This window comes from Microplitis mediator, chromosome 3 (assembly GCF_029852145.1).
Source record: "Microplitis mediator isolate UGA2020A chromosome 3, iyMicMedi2.1, whole genome shotgun sequence".
Lineage (NCBI taxonomy): Eukaryota > Metazoa > Arthropoda > Insecta > Hymenoptera > Braconidae > Microplitis > Microplitis mediator.
This window is the reverse complement of record NC_079971.1, coordinates 10135560-10156703: the sequence shown is the minus strand read 5'-3', so window position 1 is coordinate 10156703 and position 21144 is coordinate 10135560. Positions and strand designations below refer to the sequence as shown.

The 21144-nt window shown below is 32.6% G+C and overlaps 1 protein-coding gene across 2 annotated transcripts in view; it reads left to right on the top strand.

Annotated features, from left to right (window-relative positions):
* Positions 1-20697, top strand: part of LOC130664794 (F-box/LRR-repeat protein 16) — a gene marked incomplete at its 3' end in the record, with an annotated part of 157060 nt that extends 136363 nt beyond the window's left edge. For both annotated transcript variants that reach the window (XM_057464890.1, XM_057464889.1), the window contains 1 exon segment: positions 20510-20697. In XM_057464890.1, the coding sequence (XP_057320873.1) occupies positions 20510-20697 (188 nt within the window).
* Between the last annotated feature and the right edge of the window lie 447 nt (positions 20698-21144).

The window sequence follows — 21144 nt, the reverse complement described above, 5'->3', positions numbered from 1 at the left end:
TGTGTGTGTGTGTGTGTGTGTGTGTGTGTGTGTGTGACCGGTCTATAACGTTTTAACTAATGAACCGATTTGGATGGTTAAGGTGGCCATCGAAAGAGCTTGTTGGCCATCAACTTTTCTGAAAATTTCAGACGATTTGATCAAGTAGATTCGAAATTATTAGCGAATTACGAAAAAAACATTTTTTAGTTTTTTATTGATTTCTCAGAAATGACTTGAACGATCCACTTCAAAATCTAATCAGCTTTAGAACTTGATAAAACGCGTCGATTGCCGCCTTAGTCATCTCAATAGGAGTATTCGTTAGAGAGTTATCGCGGGAGAAAGAAATGGTAAAAAACGGTTTTTGTGAATATCTGCGAAACAACTGAACCAAGCAATTCTAAAATTTTATCAGCTCTGTAACTTAATAAAATACGCCGATTGCCGCCTCAACCATCAAAATCGGTCAATTCGTTCCTGAGATATCGTAGGAGCAATAAATGCTAAAATTGGTTTTTTTCGAAAACAATGGCACGCAAAAGTATTTTCGAGCTCGAAGAGCTCGAAAATGTATCCACACCAATGTTTTCGAGCTCAAGGAGCTCGAAAACAGCGGGAAGTTTTGGGGCTGGCCCACAGGGTCAACCGATAGACAGATTTTTTGAAAAGTTTTCAACATCATCCAATGATTATAAAAAAAACTTAAAAAAAATGACTTATACAGAGAAAATCTTAGGTAATTGTCCGAACTTATCATTAATCATTGACGGACTTGTGAGACTCATAAGATATATTTTTTTTATAATGACTGCAATTCATTTGTAAAATCTTAATTAGAACCTTGTTTCTATTATTCGATAGAAAGAGAGAGAAAGAGCCTTTACAGAATATCAGACTCAACAATTGACCGTTAAGGCTCAATAAGGCTAGTAGAATTCACTTTTTTATTGTGACTATGGTTTATCTGCTAGCACTTAAATAACACGTTATTCCTGGAGTTCAATAGAAGCAGAAGAGACCTTCATCGAGCATGAGATTCATTCATGGTTCTCTAGGTCACTTTTAGGCCTATAGCATTGATTTTGTTACGGTGACAGTGCTAGAACCGCAAGAACTTTATGGGCACCTTATTCCAACAGTTCAACAGAGGCGAAAAGCCATTGCAGAATGATCATCTTTTGACCTTTACACTCCGATAAGAATCATAAAATAAATTTTTTTACGGTCCCAATTATTCACCTGCAAGAATTTCATTAGAACATTATTTCTATAGTATAACAGCGTCAGAAAAGGCCCTTGCAGGGTGTTAAGACCATCCATTGAAGTTTACGCTCGTATTCAAACTCATAAGAAATAATCTATTACGGTCCCTTGGGTCTATCTGCAAGCACTCGATTAGCACCTTATTCTTATATCTTATTAGGGGCAGAAACGGCTGGTGCAGAGTATATGGATTTTCTGTTGACCCTCACACTCCTATGATGATCATTAGATAAATTTCCTTACAGTCCCTGTAGTCCATCTACAAGCACTCAATTAGCACTTAGTTCCTACAGTTTAATAGAGGTAAAAAAGGTCCATGCAGAAGGGTAAGATTATCCCATGATCTATACGTTTCTATTCAGACTCATAGGATGAATTTTCATCTGGTGTCTGTAGTTTATTTGCAAGCACTTAATAAGCACCTTATTCCTACAGTCTAACGGAGGCAGCGAAGATCCTCACAAATTATTAGGATCCTCCATTGACCTTTACACACCTATGAGGCCCATAAAATGGATTTTTTCACCGTGTCGGTGGCTTATTTGCAAGCACTTAATTAGCACTTTATTCTTACGATTCAACAGAGGTAAAAAAGGCATACGGTTCATCGATAGTCATTTACGGTCTTCTTGGTTCTATAAGATCGACTTTTTTATAGTGTCTGTAATTTATTCGATTTAAAATCCTTTTCTATACTTTTGCGTATAAATAAATAAATTAATTAAATTATTTATTTCTTTGCTTTGTTGGAAAATGAATAATACAAAAATTGAGAAAAAGAGTAAAAGAAAACCGTCTACACAGGGAGTCGAACCCACGACCATCAAATTTCTAGTCTGAGCTTAAATAGCTTATACGGTGCGAAACATTTTTATTTCCTATACGCTTGGCCATCTGGAGTTCCCACTTCGGGTACTTTCATTTCTAGCCAATCCCTGCAAGTGTTATGAATTTGAGTGAAATCGGCGATGACGAGTAGGGAATGCCTCCTTGTTAATCAGGCTTGAAGGATGGAATGTCATCAGGTGTCTGTAGTTTATTTACAAGCACTTAATAATCACCTTATTTTTACAGTCTAACAGAGGCAGAGAAAACCCTTACAAATTATTAGGATCATCCATTAACCTTTATGCTCCAATGAGACTCATAGGATCGATTTTCTTTTCATGGTTGTGGTCCATTTGCGAGCATCTGATTAGCACCTTGTTCCTTTAGCTTAATAGTGGTGACGAAAGATCCTTTCGAGTGCCAGGAATATTCATTGACCTTGACTTCCTTATGAAACTTATAGGATGGACTTTTACATGATATTTACATTTTTTTGCAAGCACCTAATCAGCACTTAATTATGTATCTATTCATTATACGAATAGATAATTAACTCATAACCTAAGAGACGTATACTATTGCTTTTGATTCCAGGTATTTGAATATTTCGGTTTTTTGCTTTCTCATTTATTTAGGTAAATTTTTTTTGAAGCACCTAATTAGTACCTAATTAACAATGCTTCTTTGACCTAGATTCTGTGCTGGAATTATTATTATCGATACCTAATTTTTGAAAGCTTGTTTTTGCAAATAGTGACTTTAATTTATATCTGTCCAAAATTGAACTATCGTTACCATTTAGCACTTAAGTAGCACCTAATTGTCCAGCTGTTGTATTTTATATTCACTCTTTATTTTTATTGGGTTGCTAGCATAACGTTACGCTAGCAACGCAACATAAAGGGATCGATTGCGGTGCAAATTAAAGAGCACCTAATTTATAGATTCTACACCTAATTAGCACCTAAAAAGTACCTTATTTCGGAATTTTCTTAATGCGATTTCCAGACTTTGCGTTGCTAGCGTCACAGAGCTCCAGAAAAGAAGTTGTCGGAACGGCCACGGATGCGAGCATCAAAGATCTCAACGTTGTTTCCAAGAAGAGGAGCACTGTGGTGGTTCGGCTTCACTCCGCGAGATGGCATTTACAACTCGCGCCTCTCGCAGTATCTCGTCCCTATGCCTATTTCAATATATAACATTTCCAACATATAACTTTCAACACGTCGTCTTAGCTGGGGTGTACAATAGACACACCAAACTGAGGAGTCTCAGCTATCGTATACTTAGACGAAACTCCTCTCACCCCACAAATACCTTTTTCTATCTCTACTCTTCTCATCTTCTCTCACAACGTTTTACTCTTTGGTAGTTGGCAGTGATTATTGCAATCTAATCCGAAAGTATCGTCACTAAAGTCTTCTTAGGTGTCTTTATATCAGTACTCTCATATATGTTCGTATGTGTACACGTACGTACGTATGTAAATATCCGAATCTTTCGAACGGATGAACCGATTTTGATCGTCAAGGTGGTATCGATGCGGCTCGTTAATATCTAGAAGCTGTAAATTGAAATTGATCGGTCGGGTTCATTCGGAGATATTCCAAAAATAAATTGTTTTCAAGTATGTTTTTTGATACCATTGTCGAAAGAATTAAAAAAAATTCTTTTTTTGTTTTTTTGAAATATCTCAAAAACGACTACACAAACCGATTCCAAAATCTGATCAGCTTTAGAAATCCATAAAACTACTCGATTGCCACCTTAACCGTCTCAATTGGTCAATTCGTTTGAGAGATATCGTTGAAAAAAAAATCATAAAAAACGTTTTCTTCGAAAACAACGGCATACAGAAGTATTTTTGAGCTCGAAGAGCTCAAAAATGTATTCACAACAATATTTTCGAGCTCAAGGAGCTCGACAACAGCGGGAAGTTTTGGGACTGGCCCGCAGGGTCAACTGATAGACCCATTTTTTTTCTTGTATTAAAACAAATTATATAAATTAACTACCAAAATTCTGAAAACTGATGAGAAAAAATTCCATCTTTTGAAAATCGATGAAAAAGTAACGAGAAATTGACGCTTTTAATCATTCCGATCATAATAAATTTCACTCGCTAAGGCTCCGATTTCCAAGGGTTTATTGGAAATATTTAGAGGTTAAAAACAATAAAAAACATCCGTACTTGATAAACTATTTGCAAAGTAAACGTGAGTCGACTTCCATAGAGAGAGAGAGAGAGATCGAGAGCACTTAAAGATACTGGTTTCAAAACGGGTGGTTCCATTACATTAACTATTTAACTACTGACCAGTATGGCGAGCAATGATAGACTTTAGTTTACCTAAGGAAATCAATGTTTGGAAAGCTTGAAATGTATATTATCGTATAATGACCAGGCGAGCAGCTGCTCGTCTGCTTGTTTGAAATTTCATTGATTATATTAAAGCCGAGATAATCCTTTTTAGGGAAAAAGGTGAAGCCGCGTCTTACCACTTTTTGTAGTGGCCTATTAGCCAATACAGAAGACTGGCGCCATGGGCAGACCGTTGAAGCCCACTCTAACCAAAGTTTCTCTATTTCCTGAGATGGGCAGGATAATAGTTCAAAGAGGTACGTACTTGTGGTGGATGTAAAGAGATGTCACACGCTAATTGGGTGTTTTTGTTGAACGCAGCTTCCAAAAATGTGTATCACTGATCACCTGATTATATTTACAGATTAGAGGTGTAATTTGTGAATAATATAGGTACTCTAAAGTATGCATATCCCCTACTTAACCGAGGTAATTGTCTCACACGGGGCCAATTAGTAAAAGAATCAGCCCTAAAAAGCTGGTGGCTCCAATTATTAACTATTCGACTAATAGACATTATTAGGCTCCTTTCGAGAAAGGCAGGAGAAGGGACCACCTTGCCTCTTAGCCATCTGGTATGCTAAAAAATTATCGCGATTTATTTCACACAGTGAGTGGAGTTAATTTACCGTAAATCACGGTAAATTGGCTCCAACGGAGTAATTATTTTTGGCAATAATTTATAGGCTGATGAATGCTTTATCAGTATTCAGCAAAAATAATATTTTCAATAATTAATTACAGAAGAAATATATATATATATATATATATATATATATATATATATATATATATATATAAATAATAATAATAATGAGTAATTGTTGATAATATCACAGTTAATCTCCAAAAATAATTTATCATCTTTAACTTGGTAGTAAGCATTTACGTAAAATAAACATAATTGATAATAGGAATTTGCTAATTTACAATACGGAATTTAAGGTTCATACATGTAAAAATAGATATTACAGTTGTCTATTATTTGATAGTCACAACTTGTGAATTTCCTTATATTTATTCATTACAAAAATAAACACTTTAATTTTTTATCTTTCCATCAATCACAATTTTATACTGTGATTTTCGAAACTCGAATGTTCAACAGGTGTTGACGTTTTAGGAAGCTATTCTGACTATTTTCAGAATGATGTCCAAGTACATATATATTAGGGTGCTTCGTTTAAGATGACTATTTTTTTTTTCCAAGTCCCATGTCAAAATATTATTGTACACATTGAAAAAAAAATTCTCACCAAATATGAGCTCTTAATTTTAATTTTAAGTACTCGCTAAATGAATTTGAAATTTCCCCATTTGATTAACACGTAAATTTTAATTTTATTTTTTCAATTATCTATAGCTTTACGACATTTCAAGATATTTGATCGACCATAAGTGGAAATCACAGAGGAATCGTTCTTCTTTAAAAGTGCTTGTAGCTAATTTATATGACAGAGTGATTAGCTTGCCAAGTCTGGTCGCACCTAAGTATTATGGTCGAATATTAGGGTGCCACTGGAAGATGAACTCGGCCTTCCAGAACCGGATGTTAATGTGATTTTAATTAGAAGCGACCCTATTCAGGGTCGTTTGTGAATTTTATATTTTGTGAGAGAGGAGAGGAATAGTAAACAGGCTGAAATAAATTTGGTTAAAATTTTACTTTTAATTTTAATTATTTTAAGCACCTTGCTTTTATATCTATTTACCCTTAATAACAGTTAACAATCTTGTGACAAACTATACTTATGACAAACTAATTTCGTCTCCTAGACGTTTTTCTTATGACAAAACTAAATATCATCCCCTGGACGTAACACACTCACACACACTCTCTCTTTAAAAAACCGTCCCCTGGACGTTAAACCTTGAACCGTTATACACCTCGATTAAAAAACCGTCCACCGGACGTTAAACCTTATTTTCCTTAATTCTACTTTAAAAAACCGTCCACAGGACGTTAACCCGCTTTTCTTATTTCCTAGTGTCCACCGGACATATCCTAAACCTAACTTAATCTTTGTCCACCGGACTCACATCACAGACACAGTTTCTTTACTCTAACTTGACTCTACAAATTAATTGACTCTAATTTTAACAATACTCAGTAACTTTTCCTACTTAAATTTTTACAATTCCTAATTTTCAATACTCAAAATTTTCTCATACCATAATTCACTGTATTTCCATTCAATTAATTTATTTTTGTTTAATGTAATTTATAAATTAATTAATTTTACCACTTATAATCTCTCCTCATTAATTTTCTCTGATTAAATTTTTATAATTAATTTGCCACAATTATTATCCATTTATTACTTTCAATTCCTAGATTTGCCACTGACAATTTTCACAAATAAATTTATTTCACTTTTAAAATAATCCGTTTTCACTTTTTACTCACAATCTAATTTATCCAAACTCTAGTATCTTTTAATTAATTTTTAGATATTTTATTTAACTTAAAATTAATTTAATAATCATGTAATGACTAGAATTTGATTTCAAGTTGACTAGAATTTTCGATGAATTGGCGTCACGCCGTTTCCGATTTTTTTGACGTTAATTGAGTAAATCGATTGAAACTTCCGACTAAGGAATTAATGCGGCTGACGGAATAAGTTCCAGCCTGTATTAACCTTAAGATAAATTAATTTATAACGGCTGAAGAGCCTGGAATAAATTAATAAATTAATAATTTTAATTACCGGATTATTTACGTGAAAACTTTATTCTATTCCGGCTGTAGAGCCTTGAATAAATATTACAGAGTTTCGAACACTTAATGGCGGTAAAGCGAGATGCGATAGAACTTTTGAGAACACGAGATTGAACGGCTGGAGAGCCTGAACTATCCGTTTCTTTACGCGAGATCAACGGAAAGATATTAAGTAATATATTATAATTAATTAGCCAGATTAATAAAATTAATCAGAGGCCTTAATTAATTATAATTTACCTCCAAAATATAATTTTAGCAACACTTGATGGATTCAGCGGTTGTTCTGCCGTCGGATGCGGTTCAGTAACTGATGTTGATGTCTCCAAATTTTTAAGGTTTTTCCGTTGCCTCAATAACTTCTCGCTCCTTAATTTATTGCCTCTTTCCGCCAATGGATATGATTATTAAGTTACGATTGATTGAAATCTCTCAATGATCAGTACGCATTAGAATGTTATATAATTACTTAAGCGAATGGCCTCTGGAGAGCCTGGTAATAAAGATGTTAAATTATAAAATGTATCGCCTCGTTCCACGTGAAGCGGACGTAGACTTGGATAATTACCTTGTTTTAAAATGTGTCTGATCACTTTAGTCGTTCACTAACTCTTGTCTTCACCTAGGCGTCCATCGTCTTCGGTCGTCCGACTCACTCTCTCGATTTTTGGCACTTCACTCCCTTATAACTCTTCGATTCGGGTCTCTTTGATTTACCCCTGGATAACTCATCCCTACTAAATTAATTAGTCAAAGAGAAGGACGGATGTTCGGGTCTCACTGATTAGCGACACCCGGTGACATGTCGAATCACTCAATTCAATAAACTGGGTTATAATTAGGACCCGTTATCGACCGTGGACAAATCCAATTTTAGATATTGATAAATAGTCATGGGAATCTATTTTACCCTGTTACATTTATGTTTTCTAACCGACCTCACCGGTAAAAAATCTTAAAGCCAATTTTTTCTCAAATTTCATGGTTTCTTTTATTTCACTCACAAACCATCAACTTTACGATAAAATTGTACAGAACTTTTTTTGTAGGGAATTTGATTTCCTACAAAAAAAGTTATGTAAGCCATGATCGTAGAGCTAGTAGTTTTCGAGATAAATCCAATTAAACATATCAAAGTTTGAAAAATCGCTGTTTTATCCAAGATTTTAGTACTTATTGATAAAATTATGGCCGAAGAAATATACAACATATCCTGGTTAATATATCATCAAAAATATGTCATGTAAAACAAAACTGTCTCCTACTACATTTCCTCCGTTTTTTCTTCACTTAATCCAATCGCCTCTGTTTGACCATCGGAAGCTTTTTTAATTACTTTCTCTCTCAGTACAAAGATAATTGTTTCATACTTGTTATATTTACATATGAATGTGTAATATGTATTTTTATATTTTGTTCTTATACATTATTTGTGTTTTCAGCAATGATTTTACCAAAAAGTAAAATCTTGGATGAAACAGTGATTTTTTAAATTTTGAGATGTTTAATTGGATTTATCTCGAAAACGACTAGCTCTACGGTAATGGCTTACATGACATTTTTTGTAGGAAATCTAATTCTCTACAAAAAAAGTCTTGTACAATTTTGTCGTAAAGTTAATGGTTTGTGAGTAAAATAAAAGAAACCATGAAATTTGAGAAAAAATTGGCTTTAAGATTTTTTACCGGTGAGGTAAGTTAGAAAACATAAATTAGCTACAAGCACTTTCAAAGAGAAACGATTCCTCTATGATTTCCACCTATGGTCGATCAAATATCTTGAAATGCCGTAAAGCTATAGATAATTGAAAAAATAAAATTAAAATTTACGTGTTAATCAAATGGGAAAATTTCAAATTCATTTAGCGAGTACTTAAAATTAAGAGCTCATCTTTGGTGAGAATTTTTTTTTCAATGTGTACAATGATATTTTGACATGGGACTTGGAAAAAAAAAATAGTCATCTCAAACGAAGCATCCTAATATATATATATATATATACATATACATTAGAGTGGTCCAAAAACAAAAAGTCTCTTGGCTATCATTCCAAAAACTTCTCCAAGGTATAAAAAAACGGGTAAGAAGTTATTCAGCTTTAAATATTCGCAAAAAAAGAAAATTTAATCAGATATGAAGAAAATTAAATTCAGTATCCATCCGCAAGTACTAGCTCTTGATTCATCTGGTCTGCTGGTAAAGCACTCGACGTGATATCGACGTGGTCTGGGTTTGATTCCCAGTTCGGGCTATCTCTATTTTTTTTTAATTTATCTACAAATTGTCTGATTGAGAAAATATGAAAAAACCAATTTTTAAATATAGTGAAACCTCAACTTACAATTAACCTTCTCAATAAGACAATTTATAGATGAATTGAGAAAAATATAGATAGCCCAAACTGAGAATCGAACCCAGACTAAATAAATTATTTAGTAATGATGTCAATTCCATTAAAGAGTTGCTCTAAAACTATCTTCCTTCAAATTTACTTAGTAACGAGTACTTAAAGCTCAATAACTTTTTAACCGTTAGGATTACGGAAAAACTATTTCAATACTTTTTTGTAGAGAATTAAATTTCCAACAAGAATAATTGACGGAAAATTCAAAGAAAATTTTTTCGTAGTTTCACCGGATGAAAACGTAAAAAAATTTTTTTTACGTGTTATTTTAATGGGAAATTATATAGTATATTACATACCTAGGCCAGTAAAATAAGAAAAGTCTCAGAGCACATATAATTGTTGGCCGAGGCTGACAAACATGTGGTTTGAGGCTTTCTTTTTTACTGGCTAAGGTGTGTATACTATTTTTCTGCTGGACGAAGCCGGAAAGTTGCAACTTCGTTCAGGGCAGCGGCCCGAAAGTTGCCACTTTCCGAACGGAGGGCAGAAATATTTATTGAGCTTCTTAAAGAATTGAGATATCAAGCTGTGCTTTGGAGGGAATTATTTTTATACTTAAGAAAAGCTTTGGAGACAAAAGCACTTGAAAAAAAAAAAAAATGTTTTTTTTGGACCACTCTATTATATATGTACGTGTGTGTGTGTGTGTGTGTGTGTGTGTGTGTGTATAGATGTAAGCTCTCCATATCTTTCTGAGGAGCAAACTGATTGAGATAGTTCCTGTGGCAGTTGATATAGTTTGTTAGTAAACTTTTTTAAATATTTCAGATTGATCAATTGAATAAACTATAAGATATAAAATAAACTAAAAAAAAATTGTTTTTTTTTTACAAAATTTTTTAGAAACAGCTTGATCGATCGATTCCGATATCTAATCAGCTCTAGAACTAAATAAAACGCGTTGATTAGCGACGTTAGTCATCTTAATCAGTTATTCCGCTCGAGAGATATCGTTGGAGAAAGAATTGGTGAATAAGGGTTTTTCTAAACTATTCTTGAAGTGACCTGCTTGATCGATTTCTACATTTAGTCAGCTCTTCAACACAATAAAACGCATTGATTGGAACATTCAACGTCGAAGTTGGTTGATTAGTTCAAAAGGTATCGGTGACGAAAAGTTCTAAAGAAAACATTTTATGTTATTACTCCCGGATGATTGCTCCACGAGCTCGAAAATAGTGAGAAGTTTTGGGGCTGGCCCGCATGGTCAACTGTTGCCCAGATTTTTTTACACCGGATGATACAGGATAGAATGATGCAGAAAAATAAGAATATTTGCAGATGTTCTAACGGTTCATGCTAGGATATTAATGTCAACCATTGCAAAATAATAACACCGGCCCACGAAAAATAGTGGACTGTACTTTTGTCCGGACCTACCTATCTTTATGTATTTTGACGTGCTGAATCCGAATCTGGAGTCAGTTTTGCCCATACACCTTTAAGATTTTTAGTAAATTGCAAAAAACCATAAAAATCGCAAAAAATCAACAGTTTTGGTAAGAAAAAAATTTATGGAACTATAGACCAAGTATGATTCTTATGTATTTCGGTCTTCTGAATCTAAATCTGAAGTTTATTTAACCATCAGCCATTTAAAATCTAAGTAAATTGCAAAAAAAAACCCTGAAAATTGTGAAAAATAGCACAAAATTGAAGGTAAGAAGCTTGTGCCTGTAACTCGGACACCTCTATGTGGTGACGGTGGGCAACAGAATCATCTGGCAGAATCCCTGGGTTAACGGCGTGAGTGCCGTCACGGCAGGCACATGCAATGTGTTTTATGGGACTAGGAATCCCAATATCAGCGTCTGGTCAGAGTGATAAAGCAGGCTCGCAGGCGTCGTCATCCAGTGACTGCAGCTCTTCATTAGTAGGTGACTGGGCTTCTGAAAGGTATAATATTACAAGAAGTGTCTCTCACATATGTAACAAGAGTGTGAAGTGGCAAAGTACCGTAGAACTTTTTCAAACAAATTGAAAAAGGTTTATGAAGATTGCTTTGGTATTCAAACTACCAACTGGAATGCAACCTGGGTACCCTATACCGTTTGTGGTCGATGTCACACGATGTTAATTCGTCGGGAGTAGACGAGATATCGGTTCCGTAACAAATTGCCCCCGGACAAAACAACCTCGACAAAATAACCTCGATCAAAACAACCTCGTAACCAAATAACCTGAAAAAAAAATCTTTGTTATAAAATAACCTGAACGGAACTGTCACTTATTATCCGAAGGCAAAATATCCACGACAAAATATCCGCGATAAAATATTCGAATAAATTTTATCCGATACACAAAATATTCCTGGACTAAATACTCGATAGATGAAATATCCCCAAAATATCTTATAGTATAAATACTTTTCATGCGGATAGTACCTTTTTATCCGAAATGCTTGATATATTTGCACATAAAATTTGAGTGTGTGATATTAAAAATAGATCAACAGATATGCTTGAAATCGTACTGTATCCTTTTTTCACAGATTTTAGGTGGGTGTTATTTCGGAAAGAGGTCCACATATGTTTGGAATGGTACGGTACCCGCTTATCGAAAACCATTCATTATTAGGTAGATTTTTTTTTAAATCTAGGTATTGTATTTGTCCTCATGGTCGATTTTTCAAGGAATTTTGTCACAACCTATCATAATTAGTTGAGTAGAGTTTAAAAATACCATTCCTTGAAAAATTTATATATATATATATATATATATATATATATATATATATATATATATATATATATATATATATATATATATATATATGAAAAATTCTCTCAATGTGAAAAATTTTCAGCTCAACTTTAAAAGGTGTCGGTAGCCATTTGAAATTTCCCATTTAAATAACATGCCAAAAATTTTTTTTTGTTTAAAAATATTATAACTTTTGAATCGTGTGAGATAAAAATTCGGCTCTAGAATATTCTTGTATGGCATTAAATTTTTTTAAAAAAAGTCTTGGAAGTCGAATTTGTAAACTTGATATTTCGTATACTAACAGGCCATGAAAGTCTAGAGTAAACAGAATCATTCAAATTTAAGGCTCTATTATTAAAAATATCAACGCTACGAGAAAATTTGCTCTACATGTACGGCAATGAAATCACCAACAACATCCACGTTGTAACAAATAATATTTTGTTATCGATGACAATAAAAGAAAAGTAGTTGGAAAATCCAAATAAAGTCTTAAAAGTGTATGATTCTGTTTTCTCTAGACTTTAATGGCCTGTTAGTAAACGAAATATCAAGTTTACAAATTCGACTTTCAAGACTTTTTTTAAAGAAATTTAATGCCATACAAGAATATTCTAGAGCCGAATTTTTATCTCACACGGTTCAAAAGTTATAATATTTTTAAACAAAAAAAAATTTTTTTTGCATGTTATTTAAACGGGAAATTTCAAATGGCTACCGACACCTTTTAAAATTGAGCTAAAAATTTTTCACAATGAGAGAATTTTTTTCTCGATATATAGGTCTTTTTTAAGACATAAATGCGAGAGATTGGTTTTTTTGGCTCACCCTAATATATATATATATATATATATATATATATATATATATATATATATATATATATATATATATGAGAGTGTCTCAAAAAATCGACTTTTTTTTTTTTCTTGAAGAACATTGAAAAATCGACAGAGTATCTCTAAACAAAGACCCTGTTAGAATATGAGACCTTAATATTAATATTTAAAGGTGGCGATTCACGATTTTCTATTTTCCATTTAAATAACATGGGAAAAAAAAATTTTAATTTTGGAATTTTATACCTCGGCGATGGCTTATGGAACAGATAAGTGCGCGGGAGAGACCTACCCTTTTGACTGTCTTAAACTTCTAAGGTATACAAGCCCGTACAGAATACTATCACAAGCTATAGTTAGCAAATGATAATCACTTGGGGATGACGGTAGAGGGCAATCTTTATTAGTTGCCGTCCTACGATCCAAGTGGGATAATGTGGAAGAAACCCTTTTAGGGTAATGAGTTATGCTGCAACTCACCACTTATCTGCAGCCTGTAGACCAATACAGGGAATTGGTACCATGGGGGCCCCGTTCCAAGCCCCATTTCGGTCAGAGTCTCTTTATTTCTTGGGATGGAAGGGATGGGGGGCCGAGTGAGGTAGAACTCGTGGTGGCTGTGGTTAGATACCACACGCAATGGGGATTTTTGATTATACCCCCGGTAAATGTCCACTCTTGGTTTCGATTGATAGTGTCGTCCGGGTAGAAGAGATGGGATTACGCAACGCGAGTATGCCCAAAAGGGCGAGGCCTCGGCTTCCGGTTGGCGGAAGCGGACTTAGGTCCACGTTACATTAATTAATTTGGAACAGATAAGTTCAGGATATATTTTCGTAGGGAATTGAACGCTCTACAAAAAAAGTCTCTTATCATTTTTTGATAAATCCATCTGTTCAAAACTTATTGGAGCTCGAAGTCAAGTTAGAGTAAATTTCGAGATCTTTTTACTTTTCCGGCGAAACTATCGGACTTATCATAAAATGTCATGAGATCTTTTTTGTAGACAATTTCATTTCCTACAAATTATCATTGGTAAAATTTTTTTCAAATTCTGCATTGTTTTCTAGTTGTTTCCATTTTAATGCCAAACTCTTAAAATCGATCAGAACACTACTTTTTTAGAAGCTTGGCATTAAAATGGAAATAACTAGAAAAAAAATGCAGAATTTAAAAAAAAAATTTATCAATGATAATTTGTAGGAAAATTGTCTACAAAAAAGATCTCATGACATTTTATGATAAGTCGGATAGTTTCGCCGGAAAAGTAAAAAGATCTCGAAATTTACTCTAACTTGACTTCGAGCTCCAATAAGTTTTGAACAGATAAATTTATCAAAAAATGATAAGAGACTTTTTTTGTAGAGCGTTCGATTCCCTACAAAAATATATCCTGAACTTATCTCTTTAATAAGCCATCGCCGAGGTATAAAATTCCAAAATTAAAATTTTTTTTTTCCCATGTTATTTAAATGGAAAATAGAAAATCGTGAATCGCCACCTTTAAATATTAATATTAAGGTCTCATATTTTAACAGGGTCTTTGTCTAGAGATGCTCTGTCGATTTTTCAATGTTCTTCAAAAAAAAAAAAAAAAGTCGATTTTTTGAGACACTCTAATATATATATATATATATATATATATATATATATATATTAGGGTGCTTCGTTTCCGGCGAAAGAATTTTTTTCGTTGCTCATCAAGCAAAATATTGTTTTGTATGCTGAAACAAAAATTCCTGCCAAGTTTGAGCTCTTAATTCCAATCCTAAGTACATTCCATTTGATTTCAAAGATTTCCCATTTAAAATACATGTAAATTAAATTACTTTTATTTTAACTTTCTAATACTCAGCTACATTTTATGATATCGATGCGGTTTTGGTCATAAATTGTAGGGCATTTGGTGTTCTTCAAAAGTGCCCATAGATACTTAGCTGTAATTCCAGCTGTTTTACTAGTTTCCGTTGCGGAAGTTGTTTTTCCTATGAAATTGACCTTTATTGGCTTGCAGAACGTAAACCAATGAAACCACACTAAAAAATTTTAATAATTTGAAAAATAAAATTTAAAAAAAAACCATAACAATTGATATTTTATTTTTCAAACTATTAAAATTACTATAGCTCGGAAACTATGGACTTTAGCGACTTGACTCATAAGACCTTTTTTAAAGGAAATAAAATTTCCTATAAAATTTTCATTAGCATTTTTAGTGTACTTTCATTGGTTTACGTTCTGCAAGCCAATAAAGGTCAATTTCATAGGAAAAATAACTTCCGCAACGGACACAAGTAAAACAGCTGGAATTACAGCTAAGTAACTATGGGCAATTTTGAAGAACACCAAATGCCCTACAATTTGCAACCAAAACCGCGTCGATATCATAAAACGCAGCTGAGTATTAGAAAGTTAAAATAAAAGTAATTTAATTTACATGTATTTTAAATGGGAAATCTTTGAAATCAAATGGAATGTACTTAGGATTCGAATTAAGAACTCAAACTTGGCAGGAATTTTTGTTTCAGCATAAAAAACAATATTTTGCTTGATGAGCAACGAAAAAAATACTTTCGCCGGAAACGAAGCACCCTAATATATATATATATATATATATATATATATATATATATATATATATATATATATGTAATAGAACCAAGTCTTGAGAATACGATTGCGCCTAGAATTCTTATTCGATCTTAATGAAATTTTTCACACTTACTCTATGGGCGATTACGACGGTTACGTTTAAAGATGGGCTAAATCGTTCGATTAGTTTACAAGATATGGCTGTTTCAAATTTCCACGATTTAAAAAAAAAAAAAAATTTATCCACTTTCAAGTTCATATAACTTTGAAACTAAAACTCATAGATAATTTCCGTAAAGAGTGTTCAAAACCTTGTCTAATAAGCTTTAATTAAAGACCTTAAACTTGATGTTTTAACCATTTCTTCTAATAATTTGATAGCCTTAAAAATTTTAATAGAATCAAAAAATGTTGAAAATATGGTTTTCATTCCACATAACTTCTGCTTGTCCCATTATAACCCAGTTTCATCAGTTGTATTTTCTTGTACACAAAATACCCTGTGAATTTCACTGCTATTTTATCTTTTAAAAGTATTTCTTTTATTATTTATGATGTATCGAATGCACCTCTAATCCCTATAATTATCACTGGTCTTGTCATTACGATAGCGCTCACAAATCTTATGGGATCTTAATAAAAATTTTTATACTTATTCTATAGGTGATTACCGTGATCAAGTTTAAGGACGGGCTGGATAGTTCAAATAGTTTTGAAATTATGGCCGTTTGAAATATTCATGATATTTGGTAAAAATCAGTTTTTAATCACTGCTAAAGCTTATATAACTTAAAACTAAAACTGATAGACAATTTCAGTAGAAAGTATCTTAAAACTTGTTTAGTAAGCTTTAATTTTTGACCTTAAATTTTATGTTTTGACCATTTCATCTAATAATTCGATAGCCTTAAAAATTCTAATGGAATCAAAAAATGTTGACAATATAGTGTTTATTCCACATAACTCATGAATTTCTCATTATAATACAATTTTGTGAGTTGTATTTTATTGTGAACAAAATAACCTGTAAATTTCACAGCTATTTTATAATTTAAAAGTATTTTTTTTTGTTATTTATGATGTTTCAATCGTAACTGTACGTCCTATAATTATAACTGATCTTGCCATCGTAAAAGTGATTATAATTATGATCTCATACCAATCAAATTTTTATACTTTGTTCACGTGAATCTTAGTTTGGTACATTACCTGTATAATGTTTTGTCAAATCAACTATCTGAAGTTTTCTATCGAAAAAAGTCGTTGTCTTTTTTTACTCTCACTCTTAGAAAACGAGCCTAATTTCATATCATGACTATACACTATCATGTATCACAAGATAAGTATGTATGAAATTTTTTATATAGATTAATTGGAAAATCTACCTTCCATTTCGGCTGCCGAATGGCCTTTTTTATTTTTGAAATTTAACCAGCAGCTACCAGGATTCGTGGGTGAAACCCTGGCTTAGACTGGCCTCTAATAAACTTTTATTTTATCTGGACAACGCAGATGAATTCTTGCAAGAGAAAAACCTGCACTCAATTAAACAAACAATAGGTGAAACTCTTATCAACTTCCTTTACGGCTAATTATTTTAAAATGTCATCAAGTGATGTAACATTATGTAAAATAAAGACTACAGCAAAATACAGGCATCATAGAAAATTAAAATGAACGGTTCTATTGTCGATTATATTAATAAGGAATACTTACAATAGTACGCAGCAATGTCCTCACAATAATTAGGTTGTTTCTTGGCGGCAACGGTTCCAATTTGATTATTTGACTGCGTGGCACAGTATTCATTATATTGTTCATCAAAGTCTTGAGACACAATATTTATTTATTGATTTCAAAAAGGTGCAAGGCCTAATATATTTTATTTAATCGATTTCTTAGGTATAAATGCATAGACTCAATTTTAAGAAAGTAGTATAAAATATGAGTATAATAGAATGCTGTAGCAAGTAGTCGCTGGTACTAAATGAATAAGGACTAAATTGCACGTCAGTGCAGTTAGAGATCCAAGATCGAAGTGTCTTATCGACGCCGCGGGGTCTTAGGTCGTGATCTTTGTCTAACTTCCCACCCACCTTACCGTCATGCGTCTTTAAGATTCTATGTCACGTGACCATGACACATGACAAGTTGCATTTTGGGCCAGTAACGAGATGGGAGAAAATTTAACACAGGGCTGAGGAGTATTGAAACAAGTACATTGTCTCAATGTATAGACAGCAGTGTTTTCAAACTCAAGGAGCTCGAAAATAGCAGAAAATTTCAGCCGGCAGGATCAACCGTTTCTCAGATTTTTTTTCATGTGCTGAGTCCAGAGTCTCTTTATTTCCGAAGATGTAAACGACGTTAGGCACACAAAGGTATCGACTTGTTGAGGTGATGCACCACGCGTCCATGTGACAAATTATTTAGACTCTCCTCCGGTTAACGTCCATCCTCAGTCATTTAATTACATTTTTTGACAAAGGGTGTTGTGCGTGGAAGAAGTTGGGGCTCTGCAGCACGTGTATACCAGAGAAGGTGAGAAAACACCTCCCGTAAGAAGGAGCTGGGCTTCGACTCTGTCACATCATTTTTTTTTTTAATTACGTGCTCGGAGTTTTGCGACAATCAATTTTTTCAATTAACAAGTGAGGTAAACAAATAAATTTTGTTACAGTCCTAAATACCCTGTTTTTGATAACCATCACGATAAAAACTAGTCAAAAATAACCTGATACAAAAATGACTATTTACAAAAATAACTTCATACAAAAATAACCAGACACAATAATATCCTTGTAATTAATATCTAAGTACAAAAATAACCAGATACAATATTAATCTGATAATAAAAACTTATTGCCCCCATTTCATATCAATATGTTAATTAATTAATATAAGGTACCCGCGGGTAATAAGGCCTAAATGACAGAAATGATATTTTAAATAACCACCTTCGCTAAAGGCTACTCTAGTAGAAGGGTCTTGCATAGAGATGTTACGACAAGCTTAGAGCGTCCCGATACCACGTTCCCTGCCTTCTATATTTTATCATCCGTCATATGATGCCGTAGCTCGGAAGAAATTATAAAAAACAATCTAGTCTTCTCACTTTTAAAAAGGATACAAATAGTTTGTGCTGATGAATAGAACAATCTAGTATTCTGTCTTTAAAAAAGTATTGTTACTGAATTTTAGTTGTGATTCATCTCAAATACCAATTTTATTAAGTATAATTAAACTATTTCAGTTTGTTTAACCCGTAGGCCTTAATCCCCTACCGTAGTAAAATAAGGCTTATTCGTATAGTTTTTGGAATAGTTTAATTTTTTGTTTGTTTTCAGTATAAATTACCATTACTTCATTATATTTTATGGCTAATGTATTGAAATGAAGATTTATGATACATTTCGATAATTGAATGGAATATTTTCGATTCTGTTCAAAATCTCCCATAGCTAGGCCTTATTACCTGCCGGTACGTTACTAAAAAAGGCGACCGTAATACTTTATAAATTTATAACATATCGATTGAATATTAATGTATGCAGATATTGTTAACTAGATATTTTAGTTTATAGTTTTTATTTTTATGGTTATTTTTGTATTTAGTAATTTTTGTATCCGGTTATTTTTGTCATTGAATATTTTAGTTTTATGGTATTTTAGCATGGTTATATTTGTATACACGGAAAAAAATTTTTTTGTGACCACAAGATAAGATAACTTACGGTAGCAAAATTTTGTCTTAATATACGGAGAATGAAGCACTCGTTGGGATTACAATGTTTTTGTAATGCTAGCAAATTCGTCGTTGGGCCAAGCAATGGTTTGTAACTGTAACAAAACTGTTGTGTTCCAATAAAAAAACTGATTTGTTAAAGTAACAGAATGAATTTGTAGCATTAACAAAAATTTTTGTAATCATAAGCTAAGATTACTTACGTTAGCAAATGTCGGCTTTAAAATACGATGATATTATCACAATAAACATCATGTGTTCTCATAACAAATCGACTTCTTAATTACGACACAAATTCATTTGTTACTATAACAAATTGATTTGTTAACGTAAGCTAATCATGTTTGTCATTATAACAAAATCTTTCGTTATCCCATCTTTTGTTATCAGGACGAAATTAATTTTTCCCGTGTAGAAAATTTTTTTTTGTGATATTTTGAGCGGACACCATAAATTTGACCTCACCTGTTCACAACTGGCAGCAGCTATTTTGTAGCACCTAAGAGGTCACAGCTAATTATTAATAGTGAATAATACAGTATATTTCAATGTGGCGCTTGTTAAATTCAATTAAGACGTAAATGAAATTAATATATAAAATTTAATGATAATTTTATGGATAAAAGTTAATAGCAGCAAACTTTTCTTGCAACATATTCACCCTCAAACTCTTTATTTTGAAATACGCCCTTCAAACAATGAACAGATTATGGTAGGTTTTTTTAATGCATGATTCCAGATTATTGTGAGAATAATCTAGTGAATTAACGCGAATAGTGAATTAATAGCGTTTAATTATTTTGTACTTAGTTTTTACTATAACCATAATTACGTGAAAAAGCATTTAGAAGTCTTTAATTGATAGTTCAAATTTTATTTTATGTCAATTAGACATCTTAAAAGCAAGATAATTTATTTAATTCTTGTTAAATATTTATGACATTATTATTTCGCAAATATTTGATGAATATCGCAAGAAAGCAGCCAATTACTAGCTTTAAATTCAATGTAAGAAATTTACACCATAAGATGCACTGACTCCGAAACAATGTTGATGATTTCAGTTCATTCCTTACCAAATCTCACGGTATTATCACTGTCAGGTTGCAGTAAAGTTACTGATGATGGTATTGAACTTATTGCTGAAAACTTACCACGCCTTCGTTGCCTAGATCTAAGTTGGTGCTCAAGAATAACTGACGCAGCACTAGAATACATCGCATGTGACTTGAATCAGCTGGAAGAACTTACTTTAGACAGGTTAGTGGATTCTATATTAAAATACTTAAGAAAAAATCGTTTCCACTGTTTAACTGAATTTTTAAAATGTTACTCTACTATAAGTCAGTTCTTTCGTGGTTCGAGTACAATTAGCAGAGTTTTCGTTGAGTCAGGTCTTTCAATATGAATTTGTAATGTTCATTATATGGATTGTAATTTTGATGGTACATTTTTGGTCCATCAATTTGGGTGAATCTTACGAATACCCATATTATCTGTGTGTATGATTTTTCAATTTTCTTGAAATTACATAGTCACTTAGCAATTATTAACAATATTTTTTTTTTGACTTATTAAAAATATTTATGGAAGAAGTGTATCATTTATAAAAGAGAAAAATTCAAAACAAACGAATTAACTTTCTACTGCTTTTTATAATGCATGACTTATTTTAACGTTCTATGAAGAAAATCAAAAG